At 38.3% G+C, this 21,585-nt stretch overlaps 1 protein-coding gene across 1 annotated transcript in view; it reads left to right on the top strand.

Moving 5' to 3' along the window:
* The window catches only part of LOC122815022 (leucine-rich repeat serine/threonine-protein kinase 2-like), a 2,570,681-nt gene that overhangs the window by 2,188,681 nt on the left and 360,415 nt on the right, over window positions 1–21,585 (top strand). Inside the window, 1 exon segment of the mRNA XM_044087274.1 lies at window positions 6,243–6,305. Coding sequence (XP_043943209.1) covers window positions 6,243–6,305 — 63 coding nt within the window.

The raw sequence follows: 21,585 nt of genomic DNA, 5'->3' as shown, positions 1-21,585 counted from the left end.
ATGAACCATTGTAGAGTGTGAAGAGACAGACCAAACATAGAGTTGAGGCAGAAGTTCAGAATGAGAGAAGATATCAAAAGCATTTGACAGATCAAGGAATAGAGTAGATACACGCTTGCCAGAATCCCTTGCCTTGTTTGCAATGTCCATTAAAGATAATATGGTTGTTGTGATACTGTGGGTTGGATGAAAGCCATGTTGAGTAGTGGTCACCCACTATTTTTGTATAATATGGTTAAGGAGCTGTATATGTATGCATTTTATTAGGATTTTGAAGCAAGAGGACAAAATTGCAATGGGACAAAAGTTTGATACATCTGTAGAATTTCCCCCTTTGTGTAGAGGAATAACATAAGCTAACACTGTTTCCATAACACAAGGGGCATTAAATTTCCAAATGGAATCTGTTAATAAGTATACTAATAGCACAGGCAGTGGACTCTGCAGGTAGTCTGAGGTACTCAAGAAGGACGTTATCTGCAGAGGTAGAGCAGGATTTGAGTTTATGTAAAAGTTTTTTTTTTTTAATGAAGTGAGGACTGGATAAAGGGTAAATATGGAAATGTTGGTATTGGTGATGTGGTTGGAATCATGTAGTGTAGTAAATATAAGATAAATATTTGTATAGATATCAAATAAATAATGTTAACTAATGCGTTTGTGAATGATTGCTAGCTAAATTTTGGACATTACAAATTGTTTTATAATTATGGCATTTGTTATAGTGTTTAGTAAGGTAAGTAGTTATTTAGGGTATGTGCGAGTGTACTGGTGTTAGTACAGCACCTAGTGTTGGAAACTAGTATCTAGTCAAGTGTGGAGCATTGATTATTGCTTTTGTTATATCTGGCAGGTGTGTTGATGAGTTGAGTAAATCCAAATAGTCACATAGTAAAAACTAGAAAGACACTGTTGTCAGTTGATGTTAACATCACCCAGAATGATGGTTTCATTACTGATTATATTGGATATCCATGATAGTATGTCTTCAAGTATAGGAATATTGTTTCCAGGTTGGATGTATAGTACTGTGACACATAAGTTTTTTTTCTTATTAAATCTTAGGTAGGCGATGAGAATATTTGCAGTTGCAATGTTTGGTATGCTATTAGAATATGAAGTAAGGGTATAGGAGTTGGGGCAGCTTTATTTTGTGTCCTATCAGCTCTAATTGTATTGTAGCTGGGAGGAATAATTTCTGAGTCTTTTATATTAGGTTTAAGCCAAGTTTCTGTTACTGCCAGGATATCGGAGGTATAGTGAGTTATCCAGGTATGAAAGTGTATAATTTTATTGTATATACAGTGAAGGTTAACTGTTGCAAGGTTTAGGGGTTTTGGTGTTGGCCAGTTTTGAAGTGCAGGTATGACAGAGGTGAAGAATTTGTTTATGAAGGTGTTTTTTGCTTTCGTGGCTAGTATTTTGTTTTGTAGTAATGGAGAGCTATGCAAAATAAGCTCAGTATACAGTAGTAAACAAAAGTTATATTAAATAGGCTAGGGAGGATTTCATGTTAACTTATGCTTAAGTCAGGGGTAGAATCAGCGGATGTGACAGTTGTTGTTTGTATTTTGATTGTTGTGGCTTGTAAGGCTGTAAGCTCAGGGCTGGCTAAGTTCAAATTAAATTTCTCTTTTATGTTGCATTTAGGAATATAGAACCATGTATATTATTTCTGCTGTGTAATGTGTCATAGTCTGCTTTCCCAAATTACTCTGAGTGACTGCTGTAATGAGTACAGTATATATTTTTAATGCAGTATGTGAAACTTCTGTTTGGGGAAATTTCTTTTTGAAACATGTTGTGATCTAAGCATCTAGATCCATAACTGGTATTAAACAAATTGTTTCATTGGCAGATTCTTGAAGCTGGTAGTCCATTTTGTTTCCATCATTCTGTAGTATGGTATTGCCATTAATATTTTTTTATTTCTTGTATGCTATGTGAACACATGTGAAAGATCTGCATTCTAACACGCATCAAAATCTCCACTGCTTATGCCTGCTTCTTCATGGTCACATTGCATTCCAGATGTCTGGTTTATTTTGCCTTGCTGAAGAACATAACTGTCATTAAAACTGCTTACATCAATACCTGCTGTGAAATGGATTTACTTGAATGTAGACTTTACCCTAGATTAATCCGTGCACCTTATTTTTGTTTGTTTACCAACTTTGTTGGCATTTGTATATCTGTCTGTCTATCTGTATGTACGTACACACACACACACACACACACACACACACACACACACACACACACACACTTTTTGATGTAGACAGGCCTTTTCTATTCCCTTTGTAAGAGTACTAAAAACAAGGTCAGATATTAATACTAATCAGTTCAAAAAACACTAAAAGGCAGTCTATTTCACTGTAAGACTTGCTCCTTCAATGACAATACTTAATAATCCCTTCTTATTCCCCATTTTCCACCTACTAAACTACCTCCTTTCTGCCTGTACTTTTCAGGTAACCTTACTGTGACTTAGACATTATGAGTATTCAGTATTTACCAGATAACATTACTGTGACTAAGTGACTACAAATATGGAGAAACTTTAGTGTCACTTCCATAATATGTACTCATTTTTTAGCTTGCAAAATAGAAACACTGTCTGTACACTGTTACTCCGGCTGTAAAAAAATGTACCTACTGTGTTACTTCTTGCATATGCTTGTTTAACCCCAAAACGAAATATGCCCACTTTAACCTTGACTGTTATTATCTTGTACATCTTTGTGTTAATTGCCTTTCCTGTTATACTCTGGAAATGTTTATACTTTTTTATATTTTGTAACTTTTTGGAGCTTTATGCTTTGTAACAACTTTTTGGAGCTTTTCTCCCCGGATCTCCGCTGAAAAAAGGGCACTTGACCAGTCAGACTAACCCAATCAACAGATGTTAAATAAACAATTTAAAGTGAGCTAGAAAAGGGGGTTAATGTTTTTGTAAGACAATTAAGTATACATAATATAAACCAATAAGTCAAAAAATGGTCACAGAACAGTCTTACCTGACGAATCTTACAGATGAAACACCGTCTTGTTCACACCTTAAAAATATGCTGGCTCTTAGCTCTTGGAATTCAGATCAAGTTAATCCCTTTGCATGAAATAATGCAACACAGATGCCTGTTTCCTGCCCCTTTACACGAGCTTTGAAAACCCCAAGAAAAGATACATTCTTTGTAAAGCAACACTGCAATTCAAGAGCACGATTAGTAGTAAGTCTTTCGGCTTTTTCCTGGTTAGGGGTCGCCACAGCTGAACTCCGGTCCGCTAATGATTGGTAGTTGATTTTTACGTGCCGAGTTACCAGCCCTGACGCACAACCTTCAACGAAGGTATGCCCATTCATGCATTTCTCCACGCAGAAGATGCTCTAGCTGAGAATCGAACCGGACAGCGTCTTACTGTGAGGTGACAACACTACCGCAGCACTACCACGAAACAAAATAAATAAATTACAAGTTAGAAGCCACAAAATCAAAAAATAGTCGCAGAGCTGTCCTACCTGGCAGCTCTTGCAAATTCTTCACGTGTTACTTTTCATCACTTCTAGAAGTCTTCTTTCATTTAATTCCACACAGTACTAATTCATTATTGCCAGAAATAATTTAGATCAAATGTTTTTGTTTTTTCGGGTTACAGCTTGCTTTCACGTCTTTAGTTCAACACTGTAAAGTTACCTCCTTTATTAAACTGTTAGCCTTAAAACAAAGGTAGGCAACTTTTGTTCAGCGACAAAAAGACACAATGCTACTCTTCTATGATGTTCAAGTTCCAGGAAGGAAAAACTGCAGGGATTAGTGTGGGAGGAAACTTGGATATTTATTTATTTAACATTTATTTACTGGGAAAGTCCGAGTTGGAACAAAGCCAATTTTCACCAGCAGCCCAGGGAGAAATGCTCCAGGCACTTGTCTTTATGATGTGGTAGGAAACCGGAGCACCCAGAGGAAACCCACACAAACGCAGGGAGGACATGCAGACTCCGCACAGAAGGCACCCTAGTTGAGAATCGAACCAGAGAACCTTTTGCTGTGAGGCAACAACACTACCGCTGCACCACTGCTCCGTCAATATGCACACATATTTTAATAAACTAAGGTCTGTTACTTAAGTGAGTGAGTGAATCCACTCCAGTTTGCAAGTAAACCCTTCGAAAATGTTAAAAATGTAATTATAAAGCCACTGACCAAGGTTCTTCTGACTGCTGGTCACCATTGGAGTGTCAAGGAAAACATACTGAAATGCTGCTGTTTGACATTGGTGCCAGGGGTTGATTAACCCTCTCTTAAAACATACAATGCCAAATTTTAGAGTCAGCAGATGCCTGTAACCTCTGCCTTATGTACTGAGAGCATACTGCTTTGAGCTGCTGTTTCTTAAGATAAGAAATGCAGGGCTGTAGGCTGTCTGATCTCAACAGCAGTATTGACCCTTGTTGTTAATATCTGATCCTGATGTGTATGCAGGTCTACAAATCTCTGGTCCAGCCTTACATGAAACACCACACACAGTTGTGGAGACCTGTGATTTGGGACATTACTGCAGTGGTGGTGCTGCGGTAGCGTTGTCGCCTCATAGCAAGACGTTGTCCCGTTCGATTCTCAGCTAGAGCGTCTTCTGTGTGGAGGCATACGTGAATGGGGCATGCCTTCATTGAAGGTTGTGCGTCAGGGCTGGTAACCCGGTACGTAAAAATCCACTACCAATCATTAGCGGACTGGAGTTCTGCTGTGGTGACCCCTAACTGGGAAAAGCCGAAAGACACAAACAAACAAAGGGTGTTTAAATGGAGACAAAGGAGATTTGCAAAATATACTGAAAAGTGCACATGATACATTTTTAAGAACAAGTGATGACATATTTAAGTACATTTGACACATGCAGCATATGTGATACTTGCTAGATATGCAGGATGTTAAAGGAGTTGGGGGAATTATTTACACTGTACACTTAAGAGGATAGTTAGCGGACCGGAGTTTCGCTGTGGCGACCCCTAACTGGGAAAAGCCAAAAGACACAACAACACTTAAGAGGATAGTGAAGGCCAGTATTGTCAGACTGGTAAACTAGGCTGAGTTCAGATGTTAGGGTGTTTTTCTTCACTGAAAGACTCGATAATTGGTGTAAAACCTTCCATATCTTATATTGAATGATAAAACTGCACATGCTGTTAGAAGGGCTAAAGGGGGTAGTTTATGGAAAATGTAGGAGAAAAACATTTGCATTATTCTTAATTGCTCAGTCGCCTGGTCTGAAAATGTTTATTTCTTTTGAACAGTTATTTATGTTTATATATTTTAATTTATATTTAATTTATTTAAATTTGTGTATAGGAGAAATGTCTCACAAAATTTGCAACTTAATTTTTGTGCTTACATATTTCAGTTACCCATTTTCTCTTTAAGTCGTACAGGTCATTGGTATCATTTCATAGCTTCATGTTTTAACTATCTCCAGATATTGGCTACTTAAAGCAGGTAAACTGAAAGTTGCTTTTTTTTTTTGTCTGCAGATAAAGAAAAAGAGAGCATCAAATATAGTGTAGCCAGTTACATAGAAGTTGCAGCATGAAATGTAACTGTAAACGTCGCTCTTTTTATGCTCATGCCATGATTGTACTGTTTCTGCACTGACAGATATTTATATAGTCCACAGTCCCAGTTTCCTAACAGAATGTGGTCAAAACCTAACATACGGCTGAAGAGGAGAAAATGATTTTCCTAGAATATTTTGTTCTGTACATCTCTTATTGCCTCACTGCTTCAGACTTATCTCATTATACAACTTAATTCAGACCACGTCAGGATGTCAGCTAAGATATTTATTGTTAGATTCTGATGATAATTTCCCAAGGATGTTGTCTTCTGTCCCAACTACCGTAGTCCTCAGACTCATGGGTGACAAGAGTGTCTGCTACTTAGTAATCTTAATGTGTTACCCAGTGACACTTCATTATGTCTTGTAACTTGCTTGCTAAGAAGTATTCTCGCATTTGTAGACTGACATAAGTCCCAATGAGCTATATTAGAGAATAGTCACAATGCAAAAGAACGCTGGCAAAATTTTAAATGTATAATCTACTGCCCTTGATAATTTCAGAATATGTGATGCTCTTATAAGTACTGAATTGCACTTAGCATTAACAAAAAAAAATCTTAATCCTCTAGAGAACATTTTGCAAATTATTCTTATGCCAGCTATTTCTCTCCCTCTCTTTCTTTTTTTAGATAAAGGAAATCCAAAGCATGTTGTGCTAGTTTTAGGAAGTGCCACCAGGCGTTATGTTGAAGGTAGGTACAGATTTCAAAAGACAAGAAATTTTAAACTGAGCACTTCTTAGACATTAATTTAAAATTTACTTCTCTGTCACTTTTTTTAGAGCAAACAGTGCATAAAACTTCACATTTTCATACAGCTGATGATTTTTTTAACTTAATTGAATTAAAAATGCATTGCTTCATCTAGTAGCTTTCTAGTATAAACTTGTACTCAGTGTAAAGAACCCAGCATTGAGGGTTAGGTTTAATACTCTCTCTATTTGCTTTTTTGACAAAGTATAGCTAGTCTGAGAATCCTTCAAAACTTGACCGTCAAAATGTTATAGTAGGTGCAATGTAAGCTTTGGAAAAAGTATGGGTACCTGGCTGGATGCAGTCAATTGATTTACTCCAGTGTCAGCAACCTAACCTGTAATGAAACTGATTTGGGGGGTCAGATGGGAAAGAAATTGCTCTAAAAGTTCTGTATTACATTTTAGATGACTTTTTCAGTAGACCAACCAAAGAACTCGTCAGGGAGTTAAGTCTGTCATTTTCATCCTTCCAAGATATGAATCATGTTATTCGTTTTAGAGAGCAGTGGGGCTTTACCTTCAAGGAGGAGCCTGTGAAATGGCCAAGAAAACTAGAATTGCTATGTAGCCTGCATTGAGCCGGAGATGTTTATGTAAAAAATGTTGAGACTTTGAAATAAATAAAATACATTTATTTATTTGTTTAAGTATGTTTTAATCACTGAGTGAGAACCTTTTGATCCAAATAGAAACACTTTCATCAGATTGAATTTTCACTAAAGCACTCTTATATAGTGAATGCAGATTCACATGATAAGCACTTGATTATATTCAACAAATTCATATTACTGCTTACATATTAGTTTGTGAAACAAAAAGTAATTTTAAAAGTAATAAAACACCAGTTTGTTAATGCTAAAAGTGACTGCCGTGTTCTTGGAACAGGCTACCATTTCATGTGAAACAGAGCAGGTCTATGACACTGTTCAAGAGAAACCTGGATGAGTGGATGGGGCACCATAAATTCTTACTGGGGATAGCTTCCACAACCCTCCTGGACATGGGTAGTCATCACTAAATGCAATATTGGGTACTGACTAGTAACTCTGCTGTATTACATTGGGTTGAAATGGCAAGGCTTAAAATGACCTATGGATCAATAGCCTAGTAACCTCCTATGATCTTAAAATGTTGTAATTTCATATTAAGCCCTGTATCCTATCTCAGCTATTTTAGCTCATATTGATAGTTACAAGTTCATTTAATCTTGGAGATCAATGCATGTCAGTTACCATTGCATTTCTTTCTTGTCTAATACAATGTCAGTGTCACCTCTTCTTTCGTTCATCTTCACATTTTCCAAATTACAAAGATAAAACACATATTTTATTCTAAATACATCCATACTTCCATTCCTGGTTTTAAAATCATGCAAGTGAGCTCTCCTTCTAATAGATAATTTCCTCAAGTTTTTTCCAGTGTAAGTGATGTACATTGGTATTACAAGTAAAATGTTCTTCTGGACTATATGTTTTTCCTGTATTGTTTTATACAAAGTATAGGTTGATTTCCATATATTTACAAAACTTAACATAGACACATGAACAAGTTAATTTCCTTTTGTCACTATTTGTGATCTTTACCTGTGTTTATGGCATATATTTCAAACTTTGCGTTATTAGATGCAAATAGAAGTGTCTTTTCCATTACTTTTCGCAAATTGGAATTGGTCTTTAGAATTTTCCAGTTGTTTACTATGTCTTTTGTATCTTTATTGACTCCTAAGTAGTCCAATCTCATTCTATGTACATCATTCACTTTTTCATTACTACTAAACTCCCTTGTGCTATAGGTTTATAAGTCATACTTTTACTTCTGATTCTTCCATTAATTTCCTTAGGATGTTATCTATTTTGAAACACCCTTTTATACTAATTTTCTACTTCAGAAAAATCCTGTTTGTTCGATGTCACTCAGGAAACTCTCACCATTATCTTTGTCAAATCCCTTTTCCTGATTTCTACATAAATTCTGGGTGTTATGTCAACTGTTGTCATATCTGTCAGTTCATAGGCACTCTCTACCTTCTTCAGAAGTCATGCCTGATTGTCACAGGTCTTCTTTCATACCATCAGTCCATCTCTTGGCTGGATGCCCTCATCTCTTCTTGCCTTCCTCATGTTTCTCTAAGTATTGTTTACTAAGTCATCTTTTGCTTTCCTACACATGCAACAAAACCATCTTAATCTGTGGACTTGACATCCTTGGCATTTGGAGTTATTTTTGCTTCTTCTCTGATGTCCTTACATCTTCATCTGCTCAACCGTGTTCATTATTCAAAATTACCTTTTTAACTACACCTCTCAGATACCTGCAGCTGTTCACCTCTTCCACTTTTCAGCTTTTTCTGATTGTCCCATTTGTTGCCTTGACTGCTGTTTTGTCTGTACTGCATTTCATCCCTTGTGTCTTCAGCTTTCCATGTCAATCCCCATTTGTCTGCTTGTAGTGGCACATCGCCTGCATACAGCAACTTTGTTGATCTCTCCCTTCTAATTTGTTTGTTAATTTAGCCATCACCAGTATGAACACGAGTGGCTTGGAGCTGAACCCTGATGTGCACTCACTCCCACTGGGAATCCCTTTGTCAGCCTGAACACTGTTCACACCTGCCATTGGGGCCTTGTACATAGCCTGCACCGATTCTGCCAATGTTTCCAGGACTTCAAGCCATCATAGGACTATTCCAATCATATCTTTCTTAAAGTCTAGGAATGTCTGTTTGGACTCTTTCCTAATTGCCAACTTCATCTCTATTATCTGTGTCACTGCAAGAATTGGATCAGTTGCAATCAATCTTGGTCCCATCCACACTGTTTATTTCCAGTCTTACTTTCTGCTACTCTGTGTATTTATCAGTCACCCCCCAGCAAATTCATGGAAATTTTCATCATCAGACTTTTAATATTGTTTTATAACCATTTTGTGCAAACATGTTTGTCATGTAAAACGTTTTTACTTGCTATTTTCTTCCTGTAAATTATAGTTATTAACTTTTGTTGTTTTTTTTTTTGTCATTAATTAATTCCAGATATAAAAACTGAACATTTTCTTCCTTGTGTTTTGTTATAAACTTTAAAATACCTTTAGACTTTTCAATGCACTCAGTAAGTTAGAGTATCATAGGTTTATGGGTGTGTACTAGGCTAATGGCTCTGGAGCCTTTACAAGCCTAGACCATATGATTACCCTGGCATTGTAACACCCGACCTTAGTTCCCAGTGCCTCTGTTGAGTAGAGACACCAGCGTTATCCCCGGGGTGGATTTTCTATTTCCCATTTGCTCATCAAGATTTCTTTTGAAGAGGGCCAGTGAGGTGCTGTGCTTGACATGTATGGGAAGTCTATTCCAGAGCATGGGCAGTCTCTGGGTTATGAATCTGTCCCTCCAGCATGTTCTGTTGATTGTGGTAATGAGGATGAGGTTTTTGGAGCATGTGGTGGGGAGGAATTGGGATTTCTTTACATGTAGCATTTCTAACAAAGATGGGTCAGACATGGCTTTGTAAGTCAAGTAGAGATCGCCGCTAAGTAGGCAGTATGAGACAGAGAGTAGTTGGAGTTTTTTGAGTCTGTCCATATAGGAGAAGTGTTTAAGGCCTAGGATCTTCCTGGTGATGTACTTTTGCGGCCTCTCCAGTTGTTGTAGGTGTCTAGTGACCTTTTCTCAATAAAAATAAGTCAGTGGTGTATTGACAGTAATATTTACCCGATGAGAGCATTCAGACTTAATAATAACTCTATTTTCTCATTCTGCCATTACCATATCAATATAACATCATGCCATAACTGCATCCATAGCCACATTTGAGAGTTGTTTGTAATAACCCCATCAAAACCAAATATATATATATATATATATATATATATATATATATATATATATACAGAGAAAGAGACACACACACACACACAAAACAGCTCTGTCAAGTTTATTATCAAATTAACTTTCTCAACCAATATTTTTCCAATAGTCAATAACCATTTTCTTATAACCTCTACCCCTTCTTCATGTGATTTCACAGAATATAAAGACAGTCATGTAGATTCAGAAATGACTCTTCATGATCACAACCAAGCCAACTCTGTTTATATTGCATACACAGTGAGCCCAGAGGCTCATTAACAATGCATGCAACCAGGCCAGGTTGTGTGATGATGAGCTTTTTGTTGTGGCAGCAGTAGAGAACCACAGCAAGACCATAATAGAGTACCCCACGGCCAGAGTAAAGTACAAGCAGCTACACAAGCACATTGACCCTGCATGAGTATCTTTGTTAGTTATCAGGAGTCCAGGCACACTGACAGTAAAGCTACATTGATGATGTAACGTTGTAACTCAAGGCAGTAGAGAAATGTCCTATGGAAGAAAGCAAGTCAAGGATGTCCATGAGCGGAATGTAGAAGTTTTAAAAGGGAGCAGAATAAAAAAATGGCCAGAAGACTGCAAATGGAGCTGCTAAGCAAAGCAGCAATGCAGAACATAATGGAGAAGGGTGTGTAACATATTCACAGATATCAGTGTGAAGTACTTAAACTTAAAATATGTGTACCTCAACCAGGATATGTACATGTCCTGATAACAAAGAATTTGATCAGTGTGCCTGTACTCCAATGTGAATGTAATGAAAAAAAATGAAAATCTTTGACCCATAAACTGAATTCCAGTTAACATCATAACCCACACTTGCTTACCAAGGTGAGCCTTAACAGGAGTCACTCAGAAGTATCATGGAAACACATATCAGGTGAATATTACACATTTTTAGTCTGAAAGTGGGAAGAAGAAGCTGCAAAAGATTTGGTCCCATGACAATGTTCAGTGATATTAACCCAAACAGTACATTAACAAGGTAAGCCACAGAAGCACTCAGAGTGAGGGTGTCAAAAAAGCACATATCAGGTGAATGTTGCACATTAGCTAACTGAAAGCAGACGAAAACGGTTTCAGGGGATTTGAACTCATGAGTTTAAGTGATATTCTGCCACACAAGATATTAAGGTGAGCCATAGAAGCATTCACACTGCCATGGTCATGGAAGCACATATCAAGTAAATGTCATACATGTGCACAATGAAAGCAGAAAAGTGAAAAAACATGCATACCATACTGATAGGATTAGAACTCTCCACTCCGGGCACTGCCATGTTGCAAATCACCTGATGAACAAACTAAGCCATGGAAGCAGTCAGACTAAAGGCATAAGCTTTCCCTATTTCATGTTTGCCAACTACTGCAAGGTGGCACTCAGCTCATTTGCATGACTGATGGCAGCTGATGCCAGGTTACATAGGACATGACATCATTTGGACTTCATTGTTGCTATGCAATGAGCAGTGCTATCTATCATCATTTGTGCATGAGCATCAACACCACAAAAAGTTAAGTGATTTAGAAGCCATTTGGGGGCATGTATGAGGTGTATTTCTCTATTTTTTGACCAAATTAAAGGTTAAAAAAGCAAGTATAAAACAGAGATGAAAAGAGAAAGCAAGCAGAGGGTAGAACAGAAAGTGAACAAATAAGGAGTGAGCAGGATGGAGGTATGGTATGAGGATACTTCTCAACATCTTAGCTCCTGAATTCTGGACACAGCCAAAAATAATGTTGTGACAAAGGCCCAAAATCGGGGACAGGTTTTACATATGGCTTCTGTAAATGTCAAAACTCGCTAGAATAATAAGTTTGCATTATGATGCATTCTCTGAAAAATATACATTCTGAAACTGATATGTGTGTCATTTACTGACTTCAAGCCTCAGTGATTTACCAGCAAACAACAAATTTTATGAGGAGCACACCATAAATATGAGCTAAACATCTAGACATTCTGCAAATATCTGGGCAGTTATTAGGTATGGGTGGAAGTCATATACTTTTCTTATGGAACAAGTGTCCACTTTTTCCAGAGAAGGGAAAGTTGAAGAAGGAAGTTAGGGAAGTAAGAGGAATGTATAGTGGATAGTTTAGGTAGCAGAGAAAGACAGACATGATTGACAGTGTGGAGTACCAGAATGAAAGAGAGGGAACACAGTGGTGAAGGAGACCAGAGACAACAGAGGGAAGACAGTGGTGAAGAGAGGACTGTAAAATCAGCAGGGGTGGGCATGGACACACAAGGGAAGGGAGTACCTTGTCGGGGGATAGAACTGGGTGTTCCCAGATGCAGTTTCTTTCAACTAAGAGACATTGGGAAATTACTGGTTATCTTGGACATTGTCACAACTGGGTCCTGGCTCAGATGGTAAAGCCAATGCTGCGCAAGGACGAGACTCAAGATGTCACTGGAGCATGGTCTCTATGTGGCCAATGTGGATGTCCAACTTTTTGTTTTTGAGATCTCCCACAAGGTCTGCCAGCTGCTGATGCATGACAAATTTGTCACTTCCACTATACCAGCTCCAGTGCAGGGCTACTTGAAACAGGTGGCTGTTGCAGGTAAAGCAGGAGGTGTAGAGGCAACTGTAATAGGCCGGACACTGATGTGCTGGATGCTTCCACTGCTGGTGGTGCTCCTGCTGCCACCTATGGGGGAGCCAACAGCCTTTGCCAGTGGGATGGGTGCAGGCTGCTGTGCTGCTGTATATAATATAAAAGAAGTGGAGGAAAGTAGAACAATAAATAAAATAAATATATTTAAGACAAAGGAGAACATCTAATAGGGTGGGGGAAAGAAATATAAACATGATGAAAATTGAATTATGAAGAATATTGATAATATATTTATAGTCCATTTTATATGTATATATATATATATATATATATATATATGTGTGTATTTATGTAATATATCTGTATCTATATGTTATTTGGGGCAGCCACAGTGGTGCAGTGGTTAGCATTGTCACCTCACAGCAAGAGGATCTCCTGTTCAGTTCTCGACTGGGTGTCTTCTATGCGAAGTCTGCGTGTCCTCTCTGTGATCGCATGGGTTTCCTCTGACATTCCAAAGACATGCAGTAGGCAGCTCGGGCACTCTAAATTGGCTGTAGACGCGCGTGCGTGTTTGTGTGTGTGTGAGTGAGTGAGTGGTACGGATGAACTACCATGCCAGGGCCAGCCAGCTAGCATTGTAAACCATGGCTTGAAATGATTGTCATTGTTGAAGTGACACCCGACCCCATGTGCAAAATGGGAAAAAGGGGTTGAGGATGGATGGATGTATTGATAATCTATTTAATCAGCATACACTTTTAATGGCAGTACATAATCAAGAATTTCATAAACCTGTTTGTATACTTAAAGCCATCCTCACATGCAGTCTGACAGAAAAAAGTTTAGAGGTATGCTCTTTAGCTAAACCAATGCATGCCTGTGGTCACAGATGAAATTTAAAGTGTGAGAATGCCATATATATACAAAGTAAACATGCTGCTCAGACATACATATTTCAATCACAGGTGCTAGGCAAAGGACAGCAACTTCTGTTGTATATTGGGAAATGTCCAGCAAGCTATTAATTATGATCTTACATAAATGAACTGTGTGTACTGATGCATGAATAGTACTGGACAAAAACATACATATGACCATTTTTCCATGATAACACAACTATGGGACAAGAACTGAACCCACAGGCATCCTAACAATGTGAGAACCAAGACACTTAACATGAAGATTCACTTGACTGTCTACACAGGAAGTAGCATGCAGGAACATACATCTAACATTGCAAAGTCATTTATTTATTTTATTTTACATTTGTTTACTGAGAATGTCCGGCTGGACACAGGTCCATTTAAAGTGGAGGTCTGGGGAGAAAAGCTCCAAAAGATACATTACATATGTAAGTTTAGCAAACAATATGTACAAATTCAGAAACACAGGAGATAACAATAAAAAGTTCAGTGCAGTAGAATCAACCTTCAAACACATACATAATTTTGGGGTTTATATTATATATTCGAACTTTCAAAACTTCGAATACCATATGTTTGACAACAAATATGGCCGAAGTTTGAAAGATCGAATATACAATAAAAAGAAAGAAAGAAAAACTTACCTTAACTGTGCGAGTTAACCCCCACACCCCCCTACTTAAATATACCAACTCCGAGACCGCACTTCAGTGCAGAAAAGGGAAATTGTCCCATTCTGCACCGTACAGTGCCATTAGGTTCAACATTCGAACTCTTGAAATGTTGATCATATGGTGTCGACCATATGACATTCGACATTTCAAATGTTCAGTTTTCTAATGGGAACCCTAATTTTGTGATAAAAACATACATTGGTAATTGTTACTGACAATAGTTAATATTTGTGGAATATATGATAAATAAGTCCTGGACCTATACAGTAATTATCTATGGTTTTGACATAGGGTATGATCAAAATAGCAGTTTTACCAGGGAGCAGGAATCATATAACAGTACCCTAATTTCAGTGCATTATGTCTTACCCTGTAGAGTTACAGGAGCATAGCCAGTTGTTAGAATAGTGGGTTTTCAGGAACTTTTTAAATTGTTTTGTAGAGGTATTAGAAGTTATGTGGCTAGGTAGTGTATTTCAGACTCTTGCAGTAGCACAACCAAAGAGAGACTTTCCAGCATCATTCTTATATTTGTTGACATTTATGAGGTTCTGGTTAGTAGAGCTGAAGCACCTAGCAGTAGTATAGGATTGAATTAGATCCTGGAGTGTAGGGGTTTTGTCAGGAAGGTAGTATAATTTGTGTGCTACTGATAATTGACTGAGTCGCAGTAGGTGAGGGAGCTCTAGCCAGTTGAGCTGCTTGAGGGAAAGACAATGATGTGACCTGTAAGGGGCTTCAGTGGCAAACTTGGCAATCTTGTTTAGAAAGAGTCCATTTTGTTTAAGTCAGCCTGGTGGAGATTAGTTAGGATTGGGGAGGCATAGAGGAAGATGGATAAGAGATGAGACCTTGCTATTGTGGCTTTGGTATGTCTACTAATAAAGTGTTTGTTCCTGTAGAGGAGGCCAAGCTTTTTCTTTACTTTCTTGCTGGTTTGGGCTATGTGGATGTCGAATCTAAGGCTGTTGTCTATTTCTACACCTAGCAGTTTAGTGTGTGTGGTTGGACTGATTTGGATATTATCTTTGGAAGTTATGTAAAAATTGTTGTCTAGTGATGGGGACCTACCTGGGTTGAAAAGAATAAGTTTTGTTTTTTAGGATTAAGAATAAGTTTGGTGTTAGTGTACCATGTTTCGGCTAATGTAAAGTTATTTTGGGTTGGGGTGTGCAGTTCTGTTAGTGTGTGAATGGCACATATAAGGGCGATGTCATCAGCATATTGTACTACTGAGGCAGTGAGTATGTAAGAAGAGAACTAGTTTGTAAAAAGAGAGGACAGCAATGGGCCAAGGATGGAGTCTTGAGGGACACTTAAGAATACTGATAACAGAGGGGGCAATTAGTTTTACCATAGGACAGCTTGTTGACGGTCTGATAAGTAGCTGATGAACCATGAGATAGAGAAGGGGCTAATGTTTATGGAGGATAGAGCTTTTGTTGTATTCACAGGTTCATAGGTAATTACAAGGCTAGCTGTCTCTGTAGGCCATTTTAAGCCTAGCTACATTCCCTGCTAAAGGTGTGAATCAAACCCTGTGTGTGTATAAGGTAAACACCTTAACCATTATACCAGCCTCCAACCCAAAGGTGAATCTTTATCTGGCACCATCATTGTGGAACTGCCCTCTGTGAGGATGTTGGAAATGCGATGGCACAATCGAGGGGTGCAGAGTGTGGGTTTGACACAAGAGAGTGTGACCTCTGCATCCCCTATACAGACCATGGGCACAATCTCTATGCCTGCAGATACCCATGATAGACAACATCTGTGAGAGGACAAGGGTGATGGGGACACTATGGATCAGGGAAGTGTGGCAGTCACCAGTAGACAAATATCTGAATCTGCCCCTAGCACTCATGGGCAGAGCTGTCCACACAGGGGGTTGGTAGTGTTGCTTGCTGGTGATACAGTTACCTCCCTTCCCCTGAGGCTGATGTGTCAGTGGCTACAACCCAGCATATTTGCAAGGCCATTATAGAGGCACAAGCTGGTGCCACCAGAGCCATGACAGAGATAGTGCAGGTGATCCCAGGGTATACATACTGAGCTGTGGAAGTGGATGACCTGTGTGTTTGATTCATTGGCTAGACTGAATGGCATGATGGAACATGTAGTGTCTGTGAGAACAACTGTAACCACTCTTATCAACTGATGGATAGCTTCCATCTGTCCTGCAGAACTAACAGTCATTCTTGGTATGTAGTTACTAGTAGCCAAAACTGTGTCACTTACGTGTTCCACTTTCTTGGCAAGAGTGGGTTGCAGATGCGGAATATTCTATCTATAAGATGAGAAAGAGTGTAATTCCCATAATCAGTGTATGTGTTTTAGTTAGGTCTGCTGTGACGTGACAGCAGTGTGGCTTTATCTGTCTAGCATTGCATTCATTCTGTTTTCTTGACAGATACTATTTGAAACATTTTAAAAGTATCTCTGTCACAGAACGCTTTGCTTTCTCAAAGTCATTTCACTGATGAGTTACATATAACCAAATGCACTCTGAACTGTGTCTTCAGTTCTTGGCAATAAGTAATCTTTAATTTACAGTAACTTTTAACAGCATTGCAAAGTTGATCATATAGACTTAAACTATAAGTTGCAACTAACATTTGTGAGCATAACTAAGTTGTACTACATTTTTCATCCTTTATTCAGATTTCATTGTGAAACTTTAAAAATAGCTGGGTACAGTAATTGATTTAATACAAGTCCCCTACCATTGTGTGAGGCAACTTATCTTGTATCTTACTATGTACGAAATTCACAAACCTGAGCTATGTTTCACATAATACCTTTTTTCACTGTATTAATGTCTTTTGGTTTGGTAGGTGCAATATTAACGTCTTTAACCCAGTAAACAGTGCTTACCTGGGGCTAGTATTCCACCCTGCTCTTCTTCTTATCCTTTGTTGTGTCTTTGTCTCATTCACTTTGTTGTGTATTAAATAAAATATAAAAATAAATAAATAAACACACAATCAGTATCTTTTTCCTGCCCCAGTAAAGGGCATAAATGTTTTGGTGTTTGGGATTGTGTTCTGTAATTATGAATTGCTGAAAAACATATTGAACCAACATGAAATAGTTACAGGAGATACTTAATCTTTAAGAGTGGTTGTTTAATTTAAGCATGTATTTCAGAAATTTCCATTGTTGTTCCACAGTGGACTGGTATTCTTTGTATGAAAGTTTCTGTCTAATTTTAAAAAAGTAAAAGCTACATTTAATGATTAAAAAATGACCTTTCTTGGGATAGTTGGAAAAAGAAATACAGGCATAACAGCAATCCCCTTTTTCATGTGGATTTACAAGACATAGACAGATGTTGGTTACAGGTTTCCCAAAAGAGAGTTCATCTGAAAAACTAGAAAAGCTGAAGGCCAGTGACAGGGTGGCGTGAGACTTGTTTTAGTGTCACTCTCAGAAGTGTGCTGTAAAATTAGATGCCACATGTAATTGTTATTTACTTTCAGATCCTTGCCGAAGCCATATCTGTAACGCTCAAGTTATTATTTTTTTTTTGGGGGGGGGGGGGTAGTGGGTAAACACTGACTTGCTTCTATTTTGCTATCAGATTATTGTGCTTGCCCCTATTTGTCTGATGCAGTAGTGGTCAGTTTTGATTTGACATGGTATGATTTTCTTACTTACTCCTTTGCCATACAGAGTTGGAGCATAATAAATGTCATTTCATTACAAAATGTAACTAAATGTGTGACAAGACATGCTGATATGGGCAACCCTAGTTATCAGAACTTCCAAATCTCTTGCTGAGACCATTTAATGCGAAAGTGTGATTTTGCTTAGTACTAGGGAGTGTCTTGTAGAGCTAATGTTATTGTTGTACAGTAGTTGACCCAGGAAGTATTAAAGTTACTGCATAATTCAATGCGACAATAGTTAACCATTTTGTTAGGAGACATTAACATCAACTTGCTAAAACTATCTACAACCAGCACGTCTCTCACCATCAGCCTAAATGGCTTTCATCAGCTACTTACTACAGCTACTAGATTCAATAAAAACAATAATAGTAGCTCCACTCTTGACTGGATCCTAACAACTGACCCCAACCTGTATCAAAACATTGCTACCCTACCAGACTCCCTTAGCAACACTGTCCTATCTGAGTTCTTAGGCACACTGTTTAGATACCTAAATACCATCTCTATAAAGATTGTCGCAGTTTCAACACTTTTAACAGTGAGACCTTTAATCACATACTCTATAGACTGGTCAATTCTGAAATACATCCCTCTAAATGATGCTGTCCTTCATTTCAGTTGCACTTTTCTCTCCATCCTTGACTCCCTAGCACCTCTCAGAAAAGCAAGAATCAAAACAACCCACACCCCATGGCTCTGAAAAGGTACACTCACTCTTATGAAAAAAGAGATAGCACCTGGAATCAATGGAATAAAAGTAAGTCACCTTCTCTTCTCCAAACCTATAAGCAACTATTAAATCTGGCTAAAAAATACATCAATACAGGTAAGACAAAATTCTACTCCAGTGCCCAACTCACCCATAGGTCTAACCCCCAAAAATTCTGGCGCTCTATTAATAAGATCCTGAACCTAGGCAACGCTTCTACCCCCATCCCCTACCCCGACAACCCCCCCCCCCTGAAACTGCCACTCTTCTAAATTCATACCTCATTGAATCTATTCACAAACTCACCCACAATGGTCAGAATAATAAAGACACACCCCCCCACTCCACATTTCACCTATACTCCCTCTTTCACACTCAACTCCATCTCGACATCTTACATCAAATCTCTCCTGCATAAGCTGAAGCCATGCTACCCCTCTTTTGATAACCTCCCCCTTTCTTAAACTAGCCACTCACTCAATAGCCTACCCAGTCTCTATCTTGATCAGTAGAGCTCTTCAAGAATTCACTGTCCCAGATAAATGGAAATCATTCTTTATTACTCCATTACACAAGGGAGGCAACAGCAATGACTCATCCAGCTACAGACCTATTGCTATCCTCTCTCTGTTATCTAAACTCCTTGAAAAATCCATTTACAGACAGCTTTTTAAGTACCTTCTAAATAATAACCTCCTAACCCCTACGCAACATAGCTTCAAACCCCATCATAGTACATCTACTGCCCTACTGTCCTTTACTCAAACTGTTGCCGAAGCCATGGACAAAAATTTACTGGTTTCTTGTCGCTTTCTTGACCTTTCTAAGACATTCAATACCATATCACACTCCAAATTTCTCGATAAACTATCACAACTCAACGTATCTCCATCTACTATTAAATGGTTCACAAGCTATCTCACTAATAGACAACAATCAGTAAGATGGCAGGCTACCTGCTGCCCTTACTTACCAAGCCAAACTGGGGTAGCTGAAGGCTCAATTCTTTGCCCTGTGCTCTTTAGTATTTTCACAAACTAACTGCATACTTCCTGTACAGCTTGACACAATATGTGGACTACTCTACCCTTATTACCTCTTCTGACAGTTTCTGTAACCTCCTCTCTGCTACTCAACATAGCTTCCTATCTGTAGAAAAATGGCTAACCAACTCCCAACTAATTCTAAATCCCCAAAAACCAAAGCTACTGCTTTTTTTTCCTAAAAAACTCTAACCTTAAAAGAGCCTTCACCATTCCTTCTCTCGACAATACCACCATACAACCTGACCCACATACTAAACTTCTTGGTGTTATTATCGATTACCATTTAAAATTTGATACCCATATTTAGCATTGTATCAATAAGACCAATCAAAATCTCAACCTACTCTACAGACATAAAATACCTAGCCCCTGACTCTAGGCAGAAACTAGCTCAGGCATTCCTCTTTCTGTGTTCAATTTATGCCTCCCCCATCTTTTCACAACTACAGTCTACCCTTTTGGCTAAACTATGTCAGTCATACTGCTATATTTGCTATCAACCAACCCTACAAATCTCATCACTGCCATGTACTAAAACAACTCCAGTGACTTGACTTCCCCCAGCACTTGTTTCACTCCCAGCTGCAAATGGCTCATACTCTGCTCTTAAAACCCATTTCCTGTCCTGCTCTATCCTCACTAATATCACATTATACCCCTCCCAGAACTCTCCACAGCTGTGACCAGCTCCTTCTGTACACCTATAAACCAAACAAAAATATTGATAAACTTCTTTACAAATATAGTATTTCCCATGCATGGGAACAAACTCCCCCTTAACATCCGAATCATTTCTAACTTAAATCTCTTTAAAGCTGAACTTTTCTCCTAAATGCCAACACCTGTCACTGTAATGATCCCACTTATATCCCACCTTACCACCTTACTACTTCTCACACTTTTAACACCTACCTGTTGCAAGTGTCCTATCTCATTTGTATCTCCTTCTCTTTTTGTTGATTAAAAAAATTCAAACTTTTTTACTGCATGTTATGCACATTATTGTAATGTTTATGTAAACTTCATTCTCAGGCCTTTTGTAAATTTCTAATGTTCTCATGTAAAGCACATTATTGCAATGTTTGCATGTAACTTCATTGTCAGATGTTTTTCTTATTTGTATCTGTAATAACTGTCTGGAGCTTTTCTCCTTGGGTCTCCACTGAAAATGAACCACTGGCTCAGTTGGACTAACCTGGTTAACAAATGACAAATAAATAAATAAATGAATAAATAATGTTCTCCTGGTCAGTACCCCCACACACACACACACACGGTAGACCTTTACTTGGGTAGTCTATGTAGTTTGAGTCTAGTATTGGAGTTGTAAAATAATCTGCATTAAAAGACATCAAAAATTCTCAGCATGCAGATCTATGAGGAAAGGGTCATAAAGAGGAATTACACATACAGAGCTTTCCTCACATGCCAAAGAATAAAGAAGACTGGGGAAAGATGGTGGTAGTCATTGACGATTTGGATTGTATGACAATGCTAATTACTTTGCAAACTAGGCAAAGCTGTCTCATTTTGTAATCTTGCTCACCACTCAGCAGCATAGCTCAGCTTTACTGACCTATGGGAGGTTTGGCAGAGCATGTGAATGTAGTAGTCAGGATTTTGGCATTTACTGTTGAGGTCTATTAAGACTATTAGTGCACTGCTGGTGAAGGTAAAGCACATAGTACAGTGATTCATAGACATCCAGCTGAGGTAATTTACCTGCAGAGTAGTGCACAAAAAGACTAAGTGTGAGCAG

Source organism: Protopterus annectens, chromosome 11.part0 (assembly GCF_019279795.1).
Source record: "Protopterus annectens isolate FY-2018-M chromosome 11.part0, PAN1.0, whole genome shotgun sequence".
Lineage (NCBI taxonomy): Eukaryota > Metazoa > Chordata > Ceratodontiformes > Protopteridae > Protopterus > Protopterus annectens.
Note: the sequence above shows the minus strand (reverse complement) of the source record. Positions and strands in the feature narration are given on the sequence as shown.